Source organism: Falco rusticolus, chromosome 7 (assembly GCF_015220075.1).
Source record: "Falco rusticolus isolate bFalRus1 chromosome 7, bFalRus1.pri, whole genome shotgun sequence".
NCBI lineage: Eukaryota > Metazoa > Chordata > Aves > Falconiformes > Falconidae > Falco > Falco rusticolus.
In genome coordinates, this window is record NC_051193.1 from 43,080,817 (window position 1) to 43,106,216 (window position 25,400).

At 36.1% G+C, this 25,400-nt stretch overlaps 1 protein-coding gene across 2 annotated transcripts in view; it reads left to right on the plus strand.

Moving 5' to 3' along the window:
- Positions 1-25,400, plus strand: part of TTC7B (tetratricopeptide repeat domain 7B) — a 144,633-nt gene that overhangs the window by 93,722 nt on the left and 25,511 nt on the right. The window contains exons 17-19 of one of the 2 annotated variants that reach the window (XM_037395034.1): positions 4,102-4,199; positions 15,281-15,421; positions 20,457-20,659. In XM_037395034.1, the coding sequence (XP_037250931.1) occupies positions 4,102-4,199; positions 15,281-15,421; positions 20,457-20,659 (442 nt within the window). Of the gene's footprint in view, positions 1-4,101; positions 4,200-8,953; positions 9,334-15,280; positions 15,422-20,456; positions 20,660-25,400 lie in introns of those variants that run through there. The other variant, XM_037395035.1, reaches the window with a different exon arrangement.

The window sequence follows — 25,400 nt, forward strand, 5'->3', positions numbered from 1 at the left end:
CTTTTCAGGGCAGTATTAGGTCAGGAGTCCTGGTTTTACTGGGTCTGGTATTTCATATGAACAAACTGATCCTCTGGGAATCTGGAGATTGTAGTGCAAAGATACCAGTTGATGGACTGATTACAGAGGTTGAGTAACTGCCGTTCTCCATAATGAGGCTCAATGTGCTGGTATTGTCTTGATTTTCCCCCTGATCTGGGTTATACAGTGTTTTATATTGGCTACTGGAAAGATTGCTGTAGTGGAAATTTTGTTCAAGGACTTGCACTAAGTAAACTGAAGGAGGACTTGATGTTAATTAAGACTACAGAAAGAAACAGCAGAAATCACATGGATAAATATGATGTGGTTGCAAAGTCAGCATGGTTTGTTTTTTAAGGGGAAATCTTGCTCATGAACCTATTCAGGTTCTTCAGAGGCTATAACAAGTATTTGGATAAGTTGTTATAGTCCTGTTTGGGTTTCCAGAATGCTTCTGTGAAGGTCCTTTGCCATATTTATTTAGATAAGCTGTGAAATAAATGGGAAGGTCGCTTTGCAGAAACCCATGCTGGTACTATTCAACATGTTTGTCAAGTGCCTGGAGAAGAGGACAAGCAGAATTTCCTGCTGTGTGGTTGTTTGAAGGGTTGACAGTTTCTGGAGAAGATATGCTGCAGCAAAAGAGCTTTGTACCAGGTGGCATCAGGTACCTGTATAGCAGTATGATAAACATTATCTGTTCAGTTTTTGCTCTTACTTTTTTTGATCTCAGTTACGTAAACACATGCATCTCTTTAAGAAGACTGAGAAAGTTGGCCTGATTGCAAAAGAAGGAAAATCACTTCTCTCCTTAGTGAGTTAATAAGCATTTCAGAGCGGCAAAGTTTGGGGGATGTTTGGAAAAGTTTGGAAAAGCCTGGGAAGGGACCTGAGTCAGTCACAGCAAGAGAGACTCTGTGGAGCAGGGAGCAGGACTCAGGGGTTATAGAAAGCAAGTACATCAGCAACCAGAAAGGTTTGAGCTGAATTATTTCCAACTTGGAAGTCACTGAATTACCAGCAGGGGCTTGGGAGAGAACTTCTCTTCTAATGTAGTGAAGGATGGTTTATTTTATTTGGCTGGTTTTGTGTATGGGAAGACGGTTTGAGAGTCTATTGCCAGAATGCTGTGCAGAATAGTTACAATTTCCATGTAAGCTTAATTTCAGTGAGGCTTTGCATGTACTCCAGCACAACTTTTCACCTTCCATCTCTGCTGTTACATCCCCCACACAGATCAGGGCTCTAATCATGGCTTGTCATTACTTTTTTTGTTGTTCTTGTGCTAAGAGCTTCTGTGCTATGTTAAATACATGTTAAGCAGTGCTTTCTTCAGACATCAGCAGTGACTGTGAAAACTTGCCCTTGGCTGTGTAAGCTTCAAACAGTAATGTTTGCTAACTCTCTTGTCACTGTTCTCCTTCAAGAACACCTAAGTGGAAAAATTAATGAGGACTACTTTGCATCTAATGGTTTTTACTGCATTTTTACTCTTGACATCTAAAGCTTTTCTTGAAGTTCTGTTTTATGGTAACAAATAAAAATCAAATTAGGAATGGAAGGGACAGGAGCTGTCGATAAGTGTCCTGATGGAAGGAGACAGGTTTCCTGAATCATACATTCAGAGTTATATCCGACAGTCAATAACGGATACCAAGCTATAACCTTACTTTGGGTGGCCTGTGTGAAATTTAAGGGCTGAATACCTTCACATTGTATTACTGTGATCTAGATGTGTCTGACTGGGATGACAGTTATCACTCAGACCTGAAGCATGACTGGGAAGTTCTGTTCACCCAACAGTGCTCCAGATGTAGTGAAGAACGATGATGCAGGATTGTTGTGAAAACTTAAATTTTCCAATGTCTGTAATTTTAACACAGACTGAAGCAACATTTGAAAATTATGTCTCCCACTGGAAATAATTGAAGGTTTATTTAAATAGTTCTTTAAGCCAAAAATAAAAGGTCTTTTGATCATTTGAAACCTTGTCAGAATGTTGTTTTTCAAAGATTTAAATATCCTTTATACTTATTTGAAACACACTTTTCTGTTCTGGTTTAGACTGAACACTGATTTTGATGTATCATTTTCCCAATGAGATAAGAACTCACTTTTTTTATAAGTCGTGTTTTATGTTAAGTATTTCTTCTTGCAGTTAATCAGATTTTTGGAGTAAACTTGGGTTCTGTGTCCCAAGTAATCTTTTAATAATGAAAATAAATTATGTGTAACTAGAGATACTACACAAAGTAAAGACTAAATGCAATACTCTGCCTTGCCTTTGTTCAGCTGATTTAGAACAATTTTCTTTTGTCTTTAATTGGCATACATTTTCCTCATGAGGTGTTGCATATGATATTAAAACTTATTTTGTCGTGCAAGGCTTGGAAGGTTTAAATCTTTATCTTCAGCCTGCTGTTTGAAGTTCATTAGAATATAGTTCAATTCTTTTCCAGTTCTTAGTTTGCATTAGGAAAACAGAACAAACCACAATGTCAGGGCTGTGCTTAGAAGATACTTATGCTAAGTATGGTTCTTCTTCTCAGCAACATTTGGTATGTCATTGCTTGTAGATTGAGGAAGTAATACAGTGGTTACCAGAAAATACACACCAACTGATGTAACAACTGTAGCTGATAGTGTGTGTCCCAGAATATTCCCTTCTGTTTCCTGTGGATTTCTATAGTGCCATCATTTTGTAAGGAAATCAGTCATGCAATAATGTTAGGGTAATGCAAAATTTTATTTATACTATATTAGTAACAGCTGTACGAGGAGAGGAAGTTATTTCAGTGGGTTTTGAAGTGTGCAACTATAAAGAGTTGCTGAAAGGTTTTTTTTCCCTTCTCTCAGTTCACATTTGGAAGGAGGGGATTTTAAAATTAAGGCAAACGGAAAGATGTACTGCATTCCAGTCTTGCCATTTAGATTGAAGTCTTTAGTCACACTTTAAGTTAGGAATTTTCTAGAGATTTTTCTCGTTGGTGAGAATCATACAAAAGTTTGCACTCTGCTAAGCTGGGCTAACAGCCCATTTGCTTTAAAGCTTAATTATTTTTAACTTTGTGGGGTGCTTTTTTTTTTTTTTTAAATGAGGTTTTAAAAAAGGTGTTAATGGATAGTGAATAGTACCAGATTTACAATCCTAAAAGTGAAATTACTGCATTAACCATAGAATGTTAAAGAAAGAGTACCCCTATGTGCTTCCTCACAGCTTTCTTTTACATATCTCAATACACACACCTCATCTTAAGGAGAAGGAGCACTTAGTTCTTCACTCCCTTTTCTGCTGAATCTTTAATAGTAGTTCTAGGAGCAATTAGTTTTCCAGCAAGTACATCAACAAGAAGCCTGAGGGACAGATACCGAGTTACAGCTAAAGTAGAGGTTAAGTGCATTTGTCCACAGGAGCGATCAGTGAAAACCACTACTACTGCTTAGGCTCCTGAGGTCTTGGAAGTGTTCAGAATGTTCCTACCTGTGCTGTTAGGGTCAAATTTAACATTAGCAAACAAATGTTAAATTTTGCATTATTTGCAAATTAAATTAAATAAAAACAAACAGCAAACAACCCCCCAAAAAACTCTACAGATAAAAGCAATACCTTTTTTATGTGAAATGTAGTTACAGTATTTTTATAATATCTTTACCTAAAATTAAATGTCCTCAGTTTAGTGTTTCTCTTCAGCCTGGGAGGCCTTTCAAACTTATATCTGCCATCCCAGCTTCCTGTGAGAGCTGTACCTCATATTACATAAAAGTTTAAGGTGCAATAAATTCTTTTTGGAAACCTATTAGCTATGAGTGAAATTAAAAGCCGGTATTCCCTTCATGGTTGCATTAATTATGGAAACAGAATTGCTTAAGTAAATATGGATTTAGTTTTGCTCATCTTAATTCTGTTCTAATGTTGCTGGCTTAATGCACTGTAAATGGTTAGTGGTGCTTGGTACTAAATTTGTTCATAGCAAGAACTTTTATAGCAAGAACCTTTGTGGGAGGAGGGCACCAGGCAACTTGTATCTCAGTATATAATTTTGTATTTTAATAGCTTACAATTTCTATACTTCATTACAGTGATTCCGGACGTGGGAGCAGCCTGTTAGACAGAGCTATTGCTGATAGACGACAGCTTAATACAATTACATTACCAGATTTCAGTGATCCTGAAACAGGTAAGAACTGAATTTGAACAATAAAATAGGTAAAATGGTCTAGCCATAGCTATATTTTGCATCATTTTTGGTTTATTTTGCAAAATGAAATCATATTTTTATTGTCTTCATAGAAGTGGAAATAGACATGCAATATAAGATTTTTTACTTTTTTATTTATGAAATACTTGCTGACCACATTCTCTGTAAATTAAAGTATCTATAGTATGGATATTGCGGAGCTTAGAGGTATTTTCTTATGCAAGGTCTGAAAATTACTATGCTAAACTAACCTGTTTACGAAAGCCCTGTGCTTTTTTGTCCATTTGATATTTGCACATATTTTCTTTTTAAATAAGTCAGAAGAATGTTAATCTCAAAAACCTGAAGACATCATTGTAATTAAATTCATTAAAATCTCTAATATATATTAAAATATAATTACATGGATGGGTTGGCTTACTGTAGTCATAGCTTTGACATTATAAGCAAAATGCATTTATTACAAATCATATATACTGTGACATTTTGATATACATATCAGAAATTGTGGTGGTGCACAGGTACGCTACATAAAAGCTAAGATTGTTACATGCCAGTAAATATTTACAATATGTAATTTGCCTATTTTAATACATTCATGTATCACAGTGCAAATTGATATGCCTTAAAAGTCATATAACCAAAAAGCAGATGAGCCATGTGTTCTGAGAAAATTGCAGAAGGAATTACCATGATGTTCCAAAAATCTTTACTGTATGTTACTTGCATTCTAAATGCTGAGAGTTTTCCATTTCCTGGGTTTTAGCACAAAACTGTAGCATGCTTTACCTGCCACCTTTCAGATGCGAATTTCTGTTTAATCACATTTTGACACAATCCATTTATGAAAAATCCTGCCAGCCTATGAGTTAGAATCCAGTGACCCATAGATTAAGATACACCAAAATGTGTAATGCATCTGTTTAATATCAGAATTGTGCAGTAGAGAAAAATTTAGTTATCTAACTTCTGAAAATTAAAGTTGGATCAAAAGTTCACTCAGTTTTGAAATCATGTAAGTAAATAGAAAGCATTCTGGGCTTGCTATAGTGTTAAACAGTTTTGATTACAAAGATCAGGTTCCCTGATTTCAAAGAACTACAGTATGATCTGGTCTGAAGTATGGCATAATTTAGAGGAATTTTTTGTTGTCTTTTTTTCTTATAATATGGATAAGATAACATACCATTCTATAGTGATCATTGTATATTCTAGTCTAGCTTATTGTTTCATTTTAAGGACATAACTGGATTTTAAAGGTTTTATATACATACAGAGATAGACATAGATATTTTATGCCTTCAAAAAAACACTTGTTGGGAGGGGTGTTGTGGGAGGGTTTTTTGGTTAGTTACGGGGTTTTGTTTGGTTTTCCCCCATGTGGACATAACGCTCTTGATCTATACCTTGGGGTGTCCTATTTCGTGTCTACCACTCTTGAGAGCATCATGAATTGGTGCTTTTTAAAGACTGCATATTCCTCAACACTTCTAAGTAAAGATCCTCATCCAAAACTGAGTTTTTCAAGAAGCTTACCCCAGATTCAAATCCTGCAGCCAATATCTTGAGTGGAAAACAGGATGTATACATATGTTCTGATTTTTCCAGAAGTTCCAATTTGTCGTTTTTTCCCCAATCTCAGCTGTGTTGTTGGAGCTTATCTCTACTCTAAAGGAGGACAAGATGGGAAATTAAAAATAGGGGGTCCCTTTTTGATTATTTAAAAGGTAACTGTGGAAGATGGGCTGGGAGGGGTCTCTCTTTTTCTGGTTTTTTGGGGGGGAATTTGGTGGGGTTTTTTGGTTGGGGCTTATTTTAACTTGAGCAAAAGAAACCTGGTTGCAATACCAATTCTGGTAAGGACTACAGTTTTATCATCTATTGTGTCTATACAGTAGTATACATATAAAGCTCCATTTGTCCAAAACTCTTCATCCAGAAGATTATAGAAAAATTCTGCAGAAGTTAGAAGGTTATGGTACTATAAGAATAAAAGACGTCAAGCTTGTATTAGTGTTTGAGTGAGAAAACTTTAAGCAGACTGTTAAAAAAAATTGTTCACAACAGGTAGATGATAGGAACAATAGGAGGTTGAGATGTTAGACCTTTATAGGCTGAAAAAGCTCGTGCAAATTCTGTGGATCCCCATTGTGTAGCGATGCAGAAGGAATTTGACATTTAAATAAGTTAAAATGTTAAAATAGGGGTGGGCAGGAAAGATATTAAAAAAAAAATCCTTTTAGGATGGCAATGTTTGCTCCCCTCCTCTTTATACAGTACAATGCTACCATGTGTATGCATTTGTGTGTGTGTATTCACATGACCATTTGGAAATTTTCACCTTCCTAAGTTTGCTTCCCACCTGGGATGATGATCCCCTGTGCCTGTCTAGTCTGAGTTCAGTCAATCTGAATACCAAGAAATGAGAGCTAAAATTCAAATCTGAAGTCTTACATACTTGCAATTTGAACTTTAAAATCCTTTAAAAAAACCCACACCTATCTGTAATGGGTGTAAAAAGACTATTTTTCTTAGATGTCTCAATTAAGCAGGAGTTGAAATAAACAAAAAAAAATATCTTAAACAGTTTTATGTAGAGCTCTTACCAATCCCATAATCAAAAGTGATTAAATGATCCAAATTTAAATTTGTGTGACCTTCGAATTATGTAAAGAATGTATTGGGGACTTCTTACAAGGCTGGACTGTTAATTCTAATGCCCTGATGAATAACTACGGCAAATCTACTTTAAGTTTGCCTTCTATTTTAGCTGGTTTGCCACGAGTGGCAGGCACCCATATTTGTATTTATTGATGAAGGAAATAAATATGGGAAAAAAAACCCATTTTGATGAACCAATCACTGAAATAAAATCTCACAGGGAGGCAGGCACGTTTCATATCCAAAGATAGATATACATATGCAAATCACTTAAAACTCAGTTGGCTATTTTGGTTAAGGTAAGTTGCACTCAGTCTTTTTAAAAACAGATTATCAATTTGTTGTGTATTGGTTGCAGTCCACTGAGCTTATCATAGGAAGAAAAAACAGTAGCTGAGTTTTAAACATTGTTTTTACTTCCCCTTAAATATATTTTACAAATTAATGCATTAGAAGATAGTAGAAAAATATTTAATTTGTTTTTTTAATCTAGTTTATTATGGAAGGAGAGTACTTATGAATATAGGGTATTGGGGGTTTTTTTTGCTTTCAGAAGAAGTGATATTTATCTTATGTAGAAGCCATTTCCATCTTACTGAATGGTGAAATAAATGCTTTGCATTTTTTGGCATCCATGAGTCCATTAAACCCTGTTGGATCTTTTTTCTTTCCTGCCATGCCCCCCCTCCCCTTATCATTCTCTTTGTTTCACTTTTTAGCCTCTGATACTTCCTCATCTTCTCTCTCAAGAACAGAGTCTCCTCTCCAACTGTTTGTATCTTCTCATCTTCCTCATCCTCATCCTAAACCAGATACCTTTGTCTGGCCCCATGCAGCTGCTCCATACTGTGACCAAGTTCCTGAGCCCTGTACACCTTCTCGCTGTAAATTGGCTTTCTGTTCCTGATGGGCGTGTTAGTCTGTGCTGTATTTTTCTGATAATCTTCAAAACTGATAAACTGTGTTTAAACAATTTAAGTTTCAAGAGAGTGTCAGATAATCTGGCCTTTCAAGATGCTATTCATTAAATACTGAATGGGTTTTTTAATGATTTCATCAGAATAGACTGTTTTACTAATCCCAAAAGAGGTAAAATTACAGACATATTTAATACTCTGTTCTCATGACTGTTACAGAAAACGATAGGTGTTTGATAAAAGAGGTTATTGCCCAAGACTGCTTTCTAGCATTTACTGCTGTAAATTATTGTCATTGCTGGCATCTTTTGCCTGCTAAGACTTGTCTTTTTCACAGAATTTCCTTCTTATCTGTACAGTTTCTAATGACTTAATTTTAGAAAGCCTTTAGCTAATTGCATTCACAGCCTTCCCTGAAAATTCACATGAAGGAAAAAATTGCCTAAATATCAGTGTATATTTTCGCATTGCAGGTAGGGCATGTTGGAATGCTTCAGAGGTATTAAAGCAGTGAAAGTCGGCATTACTCTATTTCAAGTCAAAAGCCATTATGCTCATTGAAGTGATGCCAATTTAAACATGCTCTAAGATCAATCCCCATGTTGTTTGAATACAAACTCTACAGTAATGCTGCCAGAGTAGTTCAGGTGGCAGGGTAAAATCAACATAGTTTTTCAGCCATCTCTTTTTATCTTCTTTCCATTTCTGTTAAATTGTCCTTCGCTCATAGCTTTATGCATAGCGCTGGTTTTGTCACTGCATTTACTATAATCCAATCTTTAAGAAATTTATTTTTGACACCTAGCCTTTAACTGATATAATGTCAAAGATATTAATTCCTAACAAAATGTAGAAAATAAAACTTTGAGTATTAGCAAAATTCAGTTGTTAAAATAGCTGATGTAAGACCAGAGTTTTGAAAACACTAGCTCATATACAAGCCTGTAACTGGAAATTAAAGAAAGTGCTTCCTTTAGACTCCAGGAAATGTGTGTCCTACAGAAGTTTACCTGGTTGAAGTCTGGATTTCTTCTTGAAGCAACTGAGTAGCTGATTGATTGCTATTACAGGTTGGGTGTCATTGAGTTGAACTTGCTCAGAGCTACTCTATTAGCAGTACATCCCAGTTAGCATTAAATTACTTGTTCTTTGCAGAGCTACAAGTTAATAAGAACCCGCTCCAGAATGAAGGCAAACTGAAAGAATGCAGAAGCCCAAGCACGGATTGCATTATGTAAAGCCCAAGTTTTCCATTTGCAAGCTACTGTATCCTCAGAGAAAGGAGCTTCCACCATATGCATGAGAAGTAGCAGAACCACGAAAAAAAGAGATATTGGAGTCCTTTGTATAGTTTAAATAATTAATGAAAGTTAAAGCTCTCTATCTGTGAGTAAGTAGAGGTTTGCCTAGATGCTTATAGCATGTTAGTGTAGTTACAAGGGCTGAAAATTTCATGTTCTGTGTCTTGCACAGTTCAGGGGTTTTTATAGTGAAAGAAGCAGAAGGCACTTCATATTACTGACCTGACTTCCAATTTTTGTTGAAGAGGAGCATGATTTCAGAAGTATAGCAAAGGCTCTATGAAAATATTTATTGTAAACAGTAATCTTCATATTTAAAATTAATCTTTTGAAACCCTGTAAACCTGATTTACAGTTTGAAGATTATTAGAAATCCTCTGGCTTTCTTGGAGTTCATGGTTTAATATATTTAATTTTTTTTTCTCCTTCTTACTTTGGATTTTAATTTGTGCTTTGATCTGTTCAAAGGCAATCCATCAGATGCTTACTTTCATGGTTTTTACTCCCTTTTTTTGGTTTGTAAGTAGTATTCACTGTGCAGTTCTATTAATTTCTTCAGGACTTAAATCACCTTTTTCTTTACCACAAAACATGCGTGTTTTCTCCATCAGTAGTGGAAGTTTGATAGTGTGTAAAGCAAGGCTGATGCTCTTTGCCCATTCAGTCACCCCAAGGGCTGTAATCTTACAAGATCTGAATGCACTCAACTAACACTTGCATTTAATAATTAAAGAGGCAGTATTCATTTCTAGAGGACTGCAAATAAAGTTATATTAGGAAGGTCTTGTATAACATAATGGCAATCTGCCAGTATGTTGTATTACAGAACATTTTATGCCACTGCCATTCCTAAGGAGTATGTTGGTCCAGAATGCAACATTACAACTGCTGTCATGAGCCATAATAAAATACTACTTTCTCTTATGGTACAAATTTGGCTTGTGGAATAAATCTCTTAAGAGTACACTTTAAAATTATAAAATGATGAAAACAAGCTATGTAAGAGAGAATTGAGAACATAGCTCAATTGAAGTCACTGCTGCTTTAGCCAGGATGTGAAGTAAGGTTCTTTTTCGCTAATCAGTTGCATTATAAAGGTGTGTGTTTAGCCCTGATCATTAAATTTTGTGATTTTTTTTTTTCATTGATTACTTCAATTTTTCATAGATTTTTATGAGGTATTACAGGAGACCAATTTGGTGGAGGAGAGAAAAGTAAGAAGAGACATAAAACAGCAGCATGTTTGACAGTGACTAAGCACAGAAAATCTTTTTCAAGGAGCTGAGAGGATGCTCTATGAATGATGCTGTCCACACCTGACTGCTAATATCTCCATGCATAATTTTGTACCAAAAGATAAGCTAACTTTGTGAGTGTAAAAGGTGTCTCAGACAATTAATTTCATTGGTAAAATTGTTAATTTTGGCTAAACCTGCCAATCTATACATCACTTGAGTGATGTATTAGTCCTGCAGAAGGTACTGCCTCTTTGTATCATGCGATTTGCTTTTTTTAGCACAGAGTTCTCTGTATGTCACACCACTAATGTTCTTAATGCCGGCTGTGTGTGCATGTAAAGTTGAAGGTCATGGGGTTTTTCCTCTTTTCTCCTGCATGAGCATTGCTGTTAAAGCATTTTTTTTTTCTTTATGTAACTGTTGAAACATTGAAAATGTGATGAATGTAAAACTGTTTAGTAATATTTTCTTCTATGGTATAAAAAGAAATCCTGTTACAGTGTTTTTGCCAATAGATATGATCATGTTTCATGAAGGATGATGGTCCATTCTTTTACTCATTTTCAGAAAGAAAATTTGATATACATAGGAAAGTGATTGTTTTTCTCCAAGCCTGTATGTCAGCTAAGTGCTGATAGAGCCTGTGTCATAGTTCATGTCCATTAGGCTATGTTGTGAAGAATTTATTGGGAAATGACCAAGGAAAGAACTGTGGAAGTCATAATGTGCTTATTTACATGGGGGATTTAAATGGTATTTAAAAGATGAGTTTCATGTAGACTCTCCTGTAATATTTATCTTAAGAAAAGCCTGAAGAGAAAGAATTGAACATATCATTGTTCACAGAAGTTGAACTGTAGGTATGACTTGGAAAGGAAAGGCTTCTGTGAGATGAGAGCTTTGTGGTTAAATCGTGTTTGTACAAGGCTGTTGGTAGGTTTTCTACTTGAGATTGAATTGAAATATTGACATAACCATGGTTGTTGCAGATACTATGTTAGTATGGTGAGTAGAAACTGTAAATGCTGGACAAATGTCATTATAGGGAGCTTCAGTGGGAGGTTATACTTTTTTGGTTTAGAAACATTTTGTTATGATTAAGACCTTCTGTCACACCTGACATTGTGCAATGTGAATGTGATTCCAGATGTTAATCAGTAAGTAATTTTAAGAGCAAATTTTAGATCCTGTGAAGATAGTCGCTGTTTTGCACTTAGCCTTTTTAGTATGAACAAGCTTCATAACAAAATGAAACAAATGAAAGTGAGAAGCCAGGATCCATTTTGGTGATATATTACTTTTCCAGACCTCATGCTTTTATATTTCAAAATACACACTCTTTGCTGCTTGTGATATTCTGAGGGATTTTTCTTGATTCTTAAGTGTCACACTATAACAGCAGGTCTAGAACTTGTCTGGGAAGAGCAAGGGTATTTGTGTGCATGAAAGATATGGTAAAATTTTAAATCAGAAAATGCTGCAACTGTATCTGGGCATCTGAAGGAGGCTACAGCTGAGTACATTGTAACACTGGAAGTGAGGATCTGTTTGTGTTTGGCTGAAGGTACTGAACACAGACCAAAGAAAGAAAAATGCAGACAAGGCTGGGAAGAGGGAGCAGAGCTTATGACAAAATCAGCAGGGAGCCACCAAATAAGTAACTGGCTACATAGGATCTGTGAGGCCTTGAGCAGGCTGTAGGATCCACTCTCTGCCCTCAGTTTCTCGCAAACCACTATGTATTTTTACCCGCTGTAGTTGAAATTACTATACATTTTAGAATTGTGATGTGACTATAAAGATCTGAATTGGGGTAGGGGGGTGTGGGGGGGTGGAGCTGGTTTAGAACAAGGAACAAATAGTCCCGATAGTTATAATAAGAAAAGGATTGAATAAAATTTGGAGGAAGGTCAGAAAAAGCTTTTTAGTACACAGGATCTTTAAATGACTTTTAGTCCTGCAAAATAAAGGCTTACTAATTGTATTTTAACAGAAGGAGCCAGAAATGAGTCAGATGACAGCTAATTGTGGCAATACTAAAGAGGCATTTAGGGGTTTATAGGTTAGAGCTATCAGCACGAGTGTAATGTACCTGAAAGGTGCCTGATTAGGCAGTGTCAAAACCTACTGTTTAAAAAAAAAAAAAAAAAAAAAAAAGGAAGAAAGAAAAAAGATAATAGCTAAGATTTAGAAATGTGATAATACACATAATGATACACTGGCTGTGCTAATTAGATATGCAGAGCTGAACTAGAGGTCATCCCTCCTCCTTTTGGAAACTGTATAGCCCTGTGCTTGATGTCTCTCTTAATAGCTGCTGCAAGGAGGATTTTAAGAGAAACAAAAACCACACAAAAAAGCCCAGTTACCGATGCTCCTGTGCTGTTCCACAACATCCTTAAGTTCTCTACACTTTAAATAAGACTGAACCATGAAGGATTTCAAAGGCTGGGATTTCCAAAGAGCCCTGCAGGAGATTACGCTAAGTTTCTTTGTATGTTGCTTAACATTGATCTTCAAACATAAACCCCAAGAATCCACTTGTTTAGGTTGTTTAGAGACATCTTAAATTTAGTTGATTGTGTTGAATAATCTGCAGCCTGAGTTTCTAAAACAGTTACTTGGTCCACATTGAATACCAAGATTAATTTAGAATATGTTTTTCATCAGCTGTATTAATTTAGTGAAAGATAGGAGGTAACTATTTTCTAGTGGTTTGATTAAAGTAAGGACACGTGAAGACTATTGCTTTGAATATGTATGTATTTTCTTCAGAGAACAAATTGCTGCAATATGTTAAGGGATAACTTTTTCCTAAACAGGAAATATAAGCAATTTGAATAATGACACTTTGAAAAAAAATTCTGGAAATATTTTTTTTAAAGTTTTTTTCTTTTTTCTGCCACTCAGAATGAAGTCCAGGATAGGGGTTAGCTAGCATAGGAAGCTCGGTATCCACTCCATTTTAACATTAATATAGGTGGCACTGCAGCACATAAGAATTTTATCACAGTATGGTTCTTAATTTATATATAATAGATGTACAAAAAGTTTTGATAATGTATTATCATATGTACTTTAGGATTAAGTACTAGAGGCTCAAAATCTAACAGCTCACTTTCTGTATGAAAATATTTGTGACCTGGTTAGCAGCCAGAGTCCTTGTTTTAAATAGGAAATATAGGCCCTTTCTAATACTACATTGCATACTTGCTTTTCAGAAGGAAGGGATTACATTATATCCTTTGTGTCAGTGAATCACACCTTTTCTTTACAAATTCTTCTGGAGAGATGAAGAGGCTCTTTCACTGTTAGCCAGTGCTAGGTGCTACCTGTGACAGGCTGCAGTGACATGCATTTACAGAAATGGATGTTAGGCAAGAAAAGGATTGCTGGTGACTAGTGCTTGTTTACGGTACCTTTGCTGGTATTTTTCTTGGAATGTGCTCCCCATGCTTCTTGTTTAGACTTGCCTTCTGTATTTCTTCAGAAATTAAGCCTTAAAGATAGGACACACAAAAACTTAGTGAATGTTCAACTCTGCAGGCTGGAGTTTGAGTTGTTTCGTCAGCCAGTAAAGGAAAGCAAACTCTACACAGCAATCAGATCTTCACAGCAATTCCTTGTTCGTAACAACATACGAAATGCTAATTATGTCCTGTGCTGCTTTTCCCCTGTTTCTGTCAGTTAAGGGAAACATGATGCACACTTTCAGACAAACATCCTCTTCCCACTGACCCATGTGCTGGGAATTTCTTCTGCTTTGCTGATTTATCTCATCACACTTAAGAATGTATGTTTTATGTGGCTAATCCCTTCTTGTTAAAATTCTTAGAAAACCTGTGATAATGAGAGCAAAGGTTTCATTTATTTCTTAACTGCTAGTGATGAGGATGATCTTGTGGGGTGTAGCTCAACTTGTAGAGGGTTCGCTACTTTCTTTTGGAATACCTGCCATTGTTGACCATTACAGATATACTGATGGGCTTAGAAGGCTTCTTGTCTGATCCAGTATGGAATATTTCACTTCCGTTAGTTATTAATCAGGCCTAGTCGGTCTGAGATTTTGTAATTTTAATTATAAAACAACTAGAGGTACGTTGAAGCTTAGATGGCAAGGAGTGTAGCTTAAAATAATCATGATCTTGATTTTTTCAAAAAAAAAAAAAGCCATGACTAAATATGCTGTCAGTAATTGGCTATCCAAAGTACAGTTGCCACTACATATTCTCTAGTCATAGAAGTTTTTCTAATTCCATTAATTTGAAAAGGGTAGCATTTGCCAATGAGATTCTAATCTCACTTGTACATCCTTCATTTTACAAGAATTATGCTTTACATAGTATGCTTTGGGAATGTTCTTTATGCAAGGGACTTTTTTTGCCACAAGGCATTTTAACTTGGCCTTCTTGATTAGCTAGGGTTTACATTCAGTGCAGTTTAATTGTGTATTTGTGGTGGGGTATGTTGTGATCATCTTGTGTATTTTAGTTCTCTCTTTTTGTACTGTTATTAGTCTAAAATAGTCTTCTAATTGCACTCTATGGAAAGACGTAGCAATTACTAACATCAAAGTGCATGCAGCAACCTGAAGATTACAGCATACGATACCTTCACAAATCTTCTTTTGGATCGTACATTGCCAGAAAAGAGATGTTGAATTTAATAGAGAGTATACATAGTAGCAACCCGAAAATGTGTCAGGTATAGTTACCAATGTTCAGTGTGGGTTTTATATAGTCTTTCAGACCAGTATAAAAGCTCTCATAACAAGGAAAATTAACCTGACATTTCAAAAAACTTCTCCAAAACTTCACATATAAATTAAACCTTTTGGAGTTTGGGGTGAAACATCTCATGGAAAGGGTTATGATTAAATGTTTTATACAATGTGTATGGCCTTCATTCTTTCTGTGATGGTAAATTTTTTATCACTTCTACAGGTTCAGTCCATGCCACATCAATAGCAGCTTCCAGAGTGGAGCAAGCACTATCCGAGGTTGCTTCATCTCTGCAAAGCAGTGCCCCTAAACAAGGTCCCCTGCATCCTTGGATGACTCTGGCTCAAATATGGCTTCATGCAGGTAATGTGAAAGTAATATTATTTCTTGTTCTTTCCCCTCCCCTTGCTAGCCTAAGGACTTGCAAAAATCTGTTGGTTTCATTCAGAATCTGTTATCACTAACAGATCAAACTTTTTCCAGTTGTGTGTGTGGCACTGAGGCAAGTCAAGAAATAAAAAGCACATTAGAGTTGCTCATGTCTAAGATCATTTATGTAAGATAAGGCAGTAGTTTTATTGTTTTACTTCATGCTTATATTCAAGAAATCAGTGCTGTGTTTCTTAGCATTTTCATTTACCTATTTTGCATTAACAGTTTCATTGTGTGGAAGTGATTACAGGGCAGTGGCTCCCAGTTATTAATTAGTGTTTTAGAGAAAAAGCACAGAAGATTGGAAAGAGCAAGCTATGATAGTGATTAATAATAGTGATCTCATTTGGGGTGGAAGGGCTCCTCGAAAGCAACACAAATTAGAACAAGACAAGGTCCACCGAGACGTAGTGCAGTCACCTGTCCTGCATTGTGCCATCATCAATTTTAAGTACTTAGAAACCTTCACAGACAGCCCTCCACAGTAACTCTTAGCATCTATAATGCTGATAATTTCTCAGCCTTCTGTGACAGCTAGTTCCACTGCTTATTTTCTGGGTTTTGATTTTTGCTGGTCATGTCTTGTTGCTGCTTATCCAACCCATGCAAGTGACTGCTGCTGTTTTTTCTACAAAGGAGTCTGGACAGTCTCTGCTGATTCCTTTTTAGTTCACAATATAGGTTTGCATACATGTTGGTGGTCTGCTGTTGCAATCTGCTGCACAGTCCACTTTCCATCCCTAAAAATACCTATCTCAGCAAGCATGGTCTTTAGGCCATATTCTTGATTACCAGCAGGAGGAAGCATGGGTGGGAAGCAGGAGAGAGTTGGGTTAGAAAATAAACTAAAGTGTTAAAGATCCAGTGGAAGGACACAACAAAGTACAAAGAGTACTCTGATTCTTTGCACATGGGGACCAATGAAAAAAAAAATGGCAAGAGATGAAAGAGAGCTGCTGTCTGCCTTCAGAGAAGATCCTGCAACCTGAAGTCTACTTCTTCTCCGCTTTGGAATGATCCTGTTCCTGATACTTCTGCTGGTGATTTGTGCTGCATTTCAGAGTGTTTAGGTATCCTGCTATTCAACTATTTGTCCTGCTACAGTAAATGCCCTGAGCCTTGAGAAAGGAGCATCCTGTAGGAACATTCATAATAAAGTTTTCTCTCCCAGAAGTACAATACAAAACAGATACTCTGGAAGGTGTCTTCATCAGTATATATGGGTTACTTGCATAGAATACAGCGATAAAATTACTTAACGCCTGCCTTACAGCACATGTTCTTTAAATAAAAGTGAAGATTTACCACTGGGAAATCACTTCCTTTTTGAGACTCATGCCATGTTTAACTGTTTGACTCCCTGTATGGTTGTGCAGTGTTTTACTACTTAGTGTGGGCGGTGTGTGTGTGTGAATCTTTAACAAACTTTAAATCTTAAAATACAAAAATTCAGAATTACTCTTCCCTGTAAGATTATAGAGACATGGAAAAGTTACATAAATATGTTCTAATACATGCAAAACTTAGTGGAATGTATTTACCCAAACTAATACATATGATGTGAAAAGGAGAAAATGCTTGTTCTTCTGGATATAGTGTCATTCCAGCTGTCATTAGTGCAAATGAGCATGGCATTCGGTTCAAAGAAGTTGTTGCACACAGTAACTGGCCTGTAATTTTTCGTCTTAGGTTTATTAATGGACTGTTTCAGCCTTTCATTTCTGGGCATACAGTGTAGAGATGGAGTATCAGGCTAGGGCCTGAAATAAAGTAACTTTTGCAATTAGTGAGGCACTGGAGAATGTACTATTAAAAACTAGACCTGTCCCTAAATGATCAATTGCTGTGATCATCCTTTGAGAAATGCATCAAGGCTGAACTCAGTATTGCTATGCAGTTTGATTGGAAAATATATTGGTTTCTCAATAAAATGCCAGAAGGCATTCTTGGTGTTCTCTAGGTGGAGTCACTGAGAAGAGCACAGCAGACTTGTCACCTGGTTTCTCTTCACACTGCTGCTCCCCTCTGAGGTTTTACTACAAAGTCTGCTGGCACTTGCCAGTTTTCGGCAACTGATGTATTTGAATTTGCTGTGTAGGTTTTTAACATTTTCATTCAGTTTGAAGTCATTATCTCAGAACAAACAGCTCTTCTTCAGTTTCAGAAATGTCTTTAATGAGCTTTCATGCTTAACAACTAGCCACAAGCCCAACTTTCTATTTATTCTTTCATAGCTTTTCAAAAAGCGCATTGTATGTTCTGTTGGGGTGGTGGAACTTCTGGTAGAGAAAAAGAGAGGTTATTTTTAAAATAAATATAATAGCTTTAAACATAAAGGAATTATTTTGTTTAGGTTTAATACTTTTAGGAAGGTCTGATACTAGCTGTCAAGTTTCCGTGCTGCAGTTAGTAAGCAGCACAGCAAGATTTAGTATCTCTTACAGTAATGTAAGACTAATTTATAAGCAGTTTTGCAGCCTCTGTTGGCTAGTGTTAAAAGCCATTGCTATCGTACTTGTTTCCCCTCAAGGAATACAGAATTTCAACTGCAGTCTGTTAAATTAGGCAAAGTCTGCTTATTTTTCAGTCTATTATTGTTGTAGCAGATAATAATTTTTAGTTTCTGCATATCGATTGCTAATAATTACAGCTTTTACTTAGTACCTTTTACAGTCTGTGTAAATTATATTTTTACTAACTGTCTTTTCAACAAGCAGCTTGGGAGTGTTTATTTGAAACTATATTTCAAGTCTGATGGTGCTGGAGAAGAGACAATAAAACCAGGAGAGCTCAAATAGTTTGCATTTTAAAAATGTAGTGTATTTTCTAGTTGCTAAAATCTTGTTTCTCATGTAGTACTATTGACCATGTAGCTTTTAGAAAAGCGCTCAAGAATGAAGTACCCACAGCAATACCAAAATATTTTAGGGTTTAAAAAAACCCCAACTCCCATTACAATTCATATTTTTTGCTGTATGTCCAGCTCTCAAATTATGGCTACAACTTGCTCTTCAGATTCTGCCAACAGTTAGTAAAAGTAAAATCCTAGAAAAATGTAATTTCTCCCAGATTTAGATTTTTATTTCCAAATTGTATGCCTTCAGTATCTTGCACGATTGCTATTCTTTAGTTATAGAGTACCATCTCTGACTAGATGAGATGGTTTTAGGGAAAAAAGAAGTGTTGCTGGATCTACAGTTTCATGTGTTAGTTCTTTTTGTGGATGAGACATGTTTCCATAAAAATGCATTTCATTAGTTTCTAAAAATATACTGCATTAATCCATACATCCACATGGACAGACTATTTATGTTAGGTAGAATGTGTTCTGTGAAACACTTTAGTCAACTGAGGAGCAAAATAATGCTCTTCTGGTAAAAAAAATATGTTCTCCCATCAATAGGATTAGGTCTTAGAGGAAGAAAATAATTCATTCCAGCAACCCTACAAAAAACAGTTAAAAACATAGAAAATGAGTAGGACCTTTAAACTGTATTTGCTCACCAACTGCTACTGCAAGTCCAGGTTTTGTTAGTCACTGTTATGAAATGATGTTGATGAAAGTAAGTATGGATGTTCATAGCAGGTGTCACCTGGAATATACACTCTGCTGTACCGAAGCTGACTAGTTAGGGATACTGTTAAGTCTGTCTGATGCAATTATCTCGGAAGAAAGCTGCTTTAAAGACATTCAAGCATCAGTCTCATTCAGAGTTTTATGCATAATCCCAGATCCACTACTGTAGTGTGAGATCCTGATCTGACAGCCTGTAAACCAAGATGGGTGGCCTGTACTGTACAGTGAGAAGCACGTTTTGAACTAGTTCATTTTGCTCTTTTGATGGAGCATTTTGATTTAAACCTTAATCTATAAGGCTTTTGTACAGAATGATACAATAGAATGCATTTATATGATTATTTTGAGGCTCAGTTTTTCTGGCGTCTATACCAACATTAAAAAAAATGGATAACTCAACCCAGAATCTTTAATATTTTTTTCTTGCATTTAGTATCTCTTTATTTCCCCCTTCTCCCACTCATTCAGCAAGAGATTAAGATAATCCAGCAGGGTACTGAAATAGCAGTCTTGAAGAGTGTTCTAAGAGCTATTGAAGGCAAATATTTCTTCTGTTGTTAATTGTTAATCACTTACTGAATGAACCCTTTTTTTCCTGTATAGTCAATGTGATTTAGACAAGTGTGTGTCAGGCTACTCAAGTGCTTTCATCAGAAGTGATTTATGTTAAATTAAATATAGCTTCTTTATTATTTTTTTTAAAGCTACAGAGTTACATGTTCTTAGCTTCTAGAGGATATCTTGGATAAAATACTTGGAAATATGAACAGATTTTGTTAAATCAGAATGCTGATTAAGGATTTCACATATTCTTCTAATTTAACCAGGAAACTTTACACCAAATAACATATTTCTTTTAAAGTGCTCTGAAGTATGAAAGTTACCGCTTTCATACCAGACTTGCCATTTAGTGATCAGTAGCTGGAACAATTACTACTGCTTCCTTAATGGGTGAAATGTAAAATTCAGAAAACCCTGTAATTAGTTGTGTTCACTTACCTACTGTAAGGTTCTCTGTGTGCTGGTTTGTGTTGGGTCTTCTTTTCTGAAATAGTACTGGAATACTGGCATGCTCGTATCTTAAAAATAAAACAAAGATGAAAGAAACCCAGATTTCAATTAAAAGTAACAAACTGTAAAGAGTTATCTGGTGTTTAAAACAGCTATTTAGAGGTTCAAAGTCCTGTTACATTTAGAAAAGCAACTTTCCTAAAAGAATAATTAGCTTAAAATAATTTATGTAATAATTTCTCTTGAGATGCAAAACTTTTTGAGGAAAATAGTCTTTGTTTAGAATTAAGCTATTTACAAATACAGCACATGTAACAACATCTAGTCATGGTACAATGAAGTAACAGTCATTTATTGGTCCTCACATTTCTTCCACAGCTGAAGTCTACATAGGAATTGGGAAGCCTGCTGAGGCCACGGCGTGCACCCAGGAGGCAGCTAACCTCTTTCCGATGTCGCACTATGTTCTCTACATGAGAGGTCAGGTGGCTGAACTTCGTGGAAATATCGATGAAGCCAAACGCTGGTATGAAGAGGCCTTATCTATTAGTCCTACCCATGTGAAAAGCATGCAGAGGCTGGTAAGTCTTGAGTCCACACTCGTAAGAGCTGTTGTCTCAACTGATAATATTATGTTATGGAATCTTAACTTGGTATGGGTAACCCACAGTTTTGGATCTATATTCTTATTAGCAAAATAGCTTTGGAAACCGTCTTTTCTGGGTTTTTATTCTCTCTTCTGTGTGTATTGGGACATAAAAAAGATCTGCAGGCAACAAGACTATTTTGGTCCTGTTAACAGAGACTACAGAAAAGCAAGTCATTCTCATCTGCCTAATGCTCAGTGCTGTTGGGAAATAAAGGTGGCTTATGGTAAGAGAAGAGTTGGATACTGTAGTCTACTGCTACCTAATGCCAAATTAAAAGTTTAATTCTACATGTTGGTTGATTACCTTCATGCTATGTGATTTCTTGGATTTTTGAAAAGTAGGGAATCAGTCTTGACCTCAAAGGAATGTGTAACTTCAAGTACAAAGATGCCGTCCCCAGCATAAATACCTAAGTTTGCTTATATACTTCATATATACATACATACATGTATTCCGTGCTTACTATGTTTGGAAACCTACTTTCTTTTTTTAATCTAGTTTTCCTCCAGATAGAGGAGAGCAGAACAGCTGTAATCAGCTTCTTACCCAATCTTTTTTTTTTTTTTTTCCCAGAAGTAGAAGCTGTTTTCTGCCTAGGTGCTTATGAATTATTCAGAGAAATTTCTTGTGCATCCCTGAGGGGAACATATGAGACAAAGGATCAGATAGGAAGGCAGCACAGGGAAAGTTTTTTGTTCCACCTTTTCAGCATTTCAAGATATTTGAGCCTGCTGACAAATGCCAAAAGCTTCCTTTTTCTGAGGAAGCAGACAGTCAACCTAAAGCAGTGCAGCTCAGTGAAATTGAAAGTTTATGTCTTTCTGGGTATCTTTTCGCCCCTCTGAATCAACCTTTGAATAAATAGTTTGTAAACACGCAATGCTTTTTAGAATGACTGAGAAATTAGCTGCCTTAAGAGGCATGTGACATGAGAATTATTGTGCTTCCGATCTGGGTTCCCTTTTTATGAGCTTTTCAGCATGAGTGCAAGCTGGAGGGTAACTATTCATTTAATCAGATTGGCCAGTCCTTTATAAGGATTCTTATAATTTAAAATTTTGTTTTTAAAAGCCTACCTTTTTTTGTACTAAGATGTGTTGAATAGATGCTGAGACATTTATGCTGCTTAAATACAGATATTAAGGATGTATGCCATAAAAATACTTGCCTATGTAATTCCATGTGAGAAAAAAGCACAAGATTCTGTGTCCTTCTTGTCTTTTGACTGTTGCAAAAAGTATCTTGAGGAGGAAGTTTACTCTTGCCTGTGTGTATAGATGAGTATCTGTATATCTCAACACTTTGTTTACGTATATTTAACAATTTATTATAAAGAGATACGATCTCAGTGGCAGCGGAATTATAGCAACAGCACTGTGGAGGTACCAGCCTCTATAACAACAGCTGAAACATTAACTTGTAGTATTTGCAGTCACAATTCTAAGTTCACGATCAGTTTATGAACCACAGTTATGTGAAAAAAATACCTTCTTTTCTGTGATTAATTTGTTATTTTAAAATTATTTGATATTTTTTTTAGCAATGCTTAGAAAGCAGTATAAAATGGTACTCTTTCAACATAACAGTTACCTTAGAGCTTAGATTTATTTCATAAGCCTTGATGAGTTTCTTTTATGGGCAAATACAAAGTATAGCTCATAGTAAGTTTATGTATAAAATGCAACAAAAAGGAAATAAGATTTGAGGATGGCACAGGTTCTAGCATGTAGCATAAACAGCCCTGCCTGTCAGAGTAAAAGTACTTGAAATGGTTGAAGCTGAAATCATTTTCTAGGATTGTTTTTCTTTTAATTAAAATTTTAGAATGAGTGACATCTGACACTCAAAAAAATTCCTGATGCTAGTGGCTTAGAAATCTGAATCTTTGATTTGAGATATTATTTGCAGTTGTCCAGAGAAGAACAAAAACTAAATAAAATGTTCAGATTTGTATGAACAAGAATTGCTTATTGGCAGTAATTATTATTATTCTTTTATAATCCATCCATGATACATCACTCTGGTAAGAAGGAAAAAAAAAATTAAACTCTGAAGCTTTAATATCTTTCAATATGACTTTTTGGCCATACCTCTCTTTAAGTACTTATTCCTGAATCTACTGTTTCTACACAGAAAAAAACTTATTAATCTAAATTACTGAAGAAATGTGTGAAGAAAAACTAGGAAGTGTAGTCTTGTGGCTTGAGAACTGATGTGCTTTCTCCTGTGAGTTGCAGCGTGTCCTGTGCTTTGGAGTTTCTGGGCGGACTCTTGCATTTGTCTCAAGTGCAGACTCCATATCCTGTTAATGTGACCATGAAGACATGGTCTTTGCAGTAGTCTAATGTATTGTCTGGGTGTAGTTACCTTTTATTGGCTAGTATGATCTGTTAAAAGACTGTATTTGTCGAAAATTGCAATTTTCTAAAGGAACAAGTTATTATTAATAATGCTGCTGTCTGTAAGGTCTTCACTGATTTATTCCTGTTTTAAAGATGTACTAAAATGAAAAACAGGAGGAAATGGTGTGAAAATGGGAGCAGTTCAGAGGGGTGGAAGAGATGTGTTTATCAACAAAATGATAATGATAAATGGGAGCGTTTGGGGGAAGAGGTTAACTCTTGCTGTATTTGCCTTAGTAATGAAATGCCTAAGACAGCATGACATCAAATGGTGGTGGCTTGATTCACAAATAAATGATAGTTGGCTTAGCTGTATTCTTTTTAATTAAACTTCTTGGGAAATGGAACTGATCGGGTTATACTGTTACATTACCTAAGATACGAGATATTCTAACCGGAGACTTGGCTGCAGGGGGCAGTGTGTTGGTGTTCATGCTCCCGGCTACCAGTCCCTGCTGAAACGCTGGGGTTTTTATTAATTAAATCAGCTGAACAACTAAACTAGTTCTTTCAAAGAGAAATGCTGTTAAAATTCTCTTTAGTTCCTTGTGCAACTAAACTATTCCTCATACAGTTAATGCTTAAATCCATACATTCATTCACTGTATTCAGTTAAGCAATTCTCATTTTAAGATCTGCCTTGTTCCCAGGTGCTATTTGGTACCGTTTGTCACTAAAAGAAATTTTCTCCAAGCCCGGGGTTATACTGGCTTGCTATTTGGCTGGCTCTGACTGCTCACAACTTGTCAAGAGCAAAGCAGTAGCCTGTCAGCATCAATGAAGTGTACTTCACAGGGTGCAGCAGCAATGCTTTTGAACAAATGCAGGGTCCTTTCTGGTTTTTAACGGTTGTACAGTGCACTCAGGGAAAACAACACAAAGTTGTGTTCTAAAGGTTTGAAATACTTCAGTTTGTGTTCTGTGTTTCAAATCGCTTTTTATAACACCCAATGAAATCTAAAATTTTCTTCAGTTACTGAACTGAAAAATGATTTGCACTTCAAATGAATGTCATATATACTGGATTGTCACCTGCCTGATTTTGGCCAGAACAGATTTATTTGAACAACTTTCTCCATTCTCCCTACCCTTTATCATCACCTCCAGATTTCTGCATTACTGCTGCCTTCCTGCTTTTGTCATTGTTTTCCTCCCCTGTGAAAAAAGAATAAACAGTCCTTTATCTCCTGCAGTCAGAGTGCTGTTGTGGAAAGTAGCCCTTACTGCTGATGTCTGGAAAGTCCTGAAACAGGCCATCATTCAGTAACGCCTGAAATGGCAAGGAGTATTTCAACCTATTGTCCAGGAAACAAATCTGTGTATTCTCTCTCAGGCTGAAAATTTCTGATCTGAATGTAGCTTTGACATGAAGTAGTTTTTCCAGCATCTGTATATCATTATAATCCTAGAAGACTAGTATTAAGTAATTTATCATAGTACTTGCCAGTTAATCCTATTAGTAGTTTAGCTTCTAAGAGTAGAAAACTCAAACAGAAGGGGAGAAATTACTTATCCAAAATTACTCATGTAGAAGTTAGTTTTCAAAAAGCATTATCTTAAAGAATTACATTCCACACACCACACTGTTAGATATCTGTTAGTTTCCTATTGTTATGCAGAACTAAGTCAGATTTTTTAAGGCTTAGATTAACTATATGCGCTTTACTTCTCAGTTACAAATATATTGTTATTTATTTCCAACTATATTGACTTCTCACATTTTATTTCAGCCCAAGGACACTTTGCCAGAAAGAAGCCTGGCAGTAGTATTGGTAGCGTGTGCTTAAGAGCCTGTCAAGGATGAGCTGACCGAAAGAAAGGAAAAGCAGAGAAGACTTTAGGAATGTCAGTTCAGGCCCTGTGTGAAGGGGTCAGGGGATTTAAAGAAGAGAAAGACCAAAGACAGTCACCCAAACTAACTTTTTTCCTGCAGTGAGGCGGTATTCTCTAGTATTTATTCTTCCTTTCATAACAAAGACCTCATCTGGGGAACATTCACTAACTCCAGGCTCATCCTAAGCATAGTATACTGGTTCTTGTGGGTGGTTTGTATGTAACTGTCTACTGTAGAGCTAAATGCCAAATCTCAGTGCTCATTTGACTCACTCTCTGAGTCCACCCCTACGTACACAGTGGTTGAAGAAGAACGGAGAAATAACGGAAATTGGTTTTGTTAGATTTGTTTGTAAAATATTTGCCCTTCAGAAACTTCAAGGCTATTTCATAGAAACTAGAGAAAGCAAAACATATGTCCAGCCAAAATCTCACCA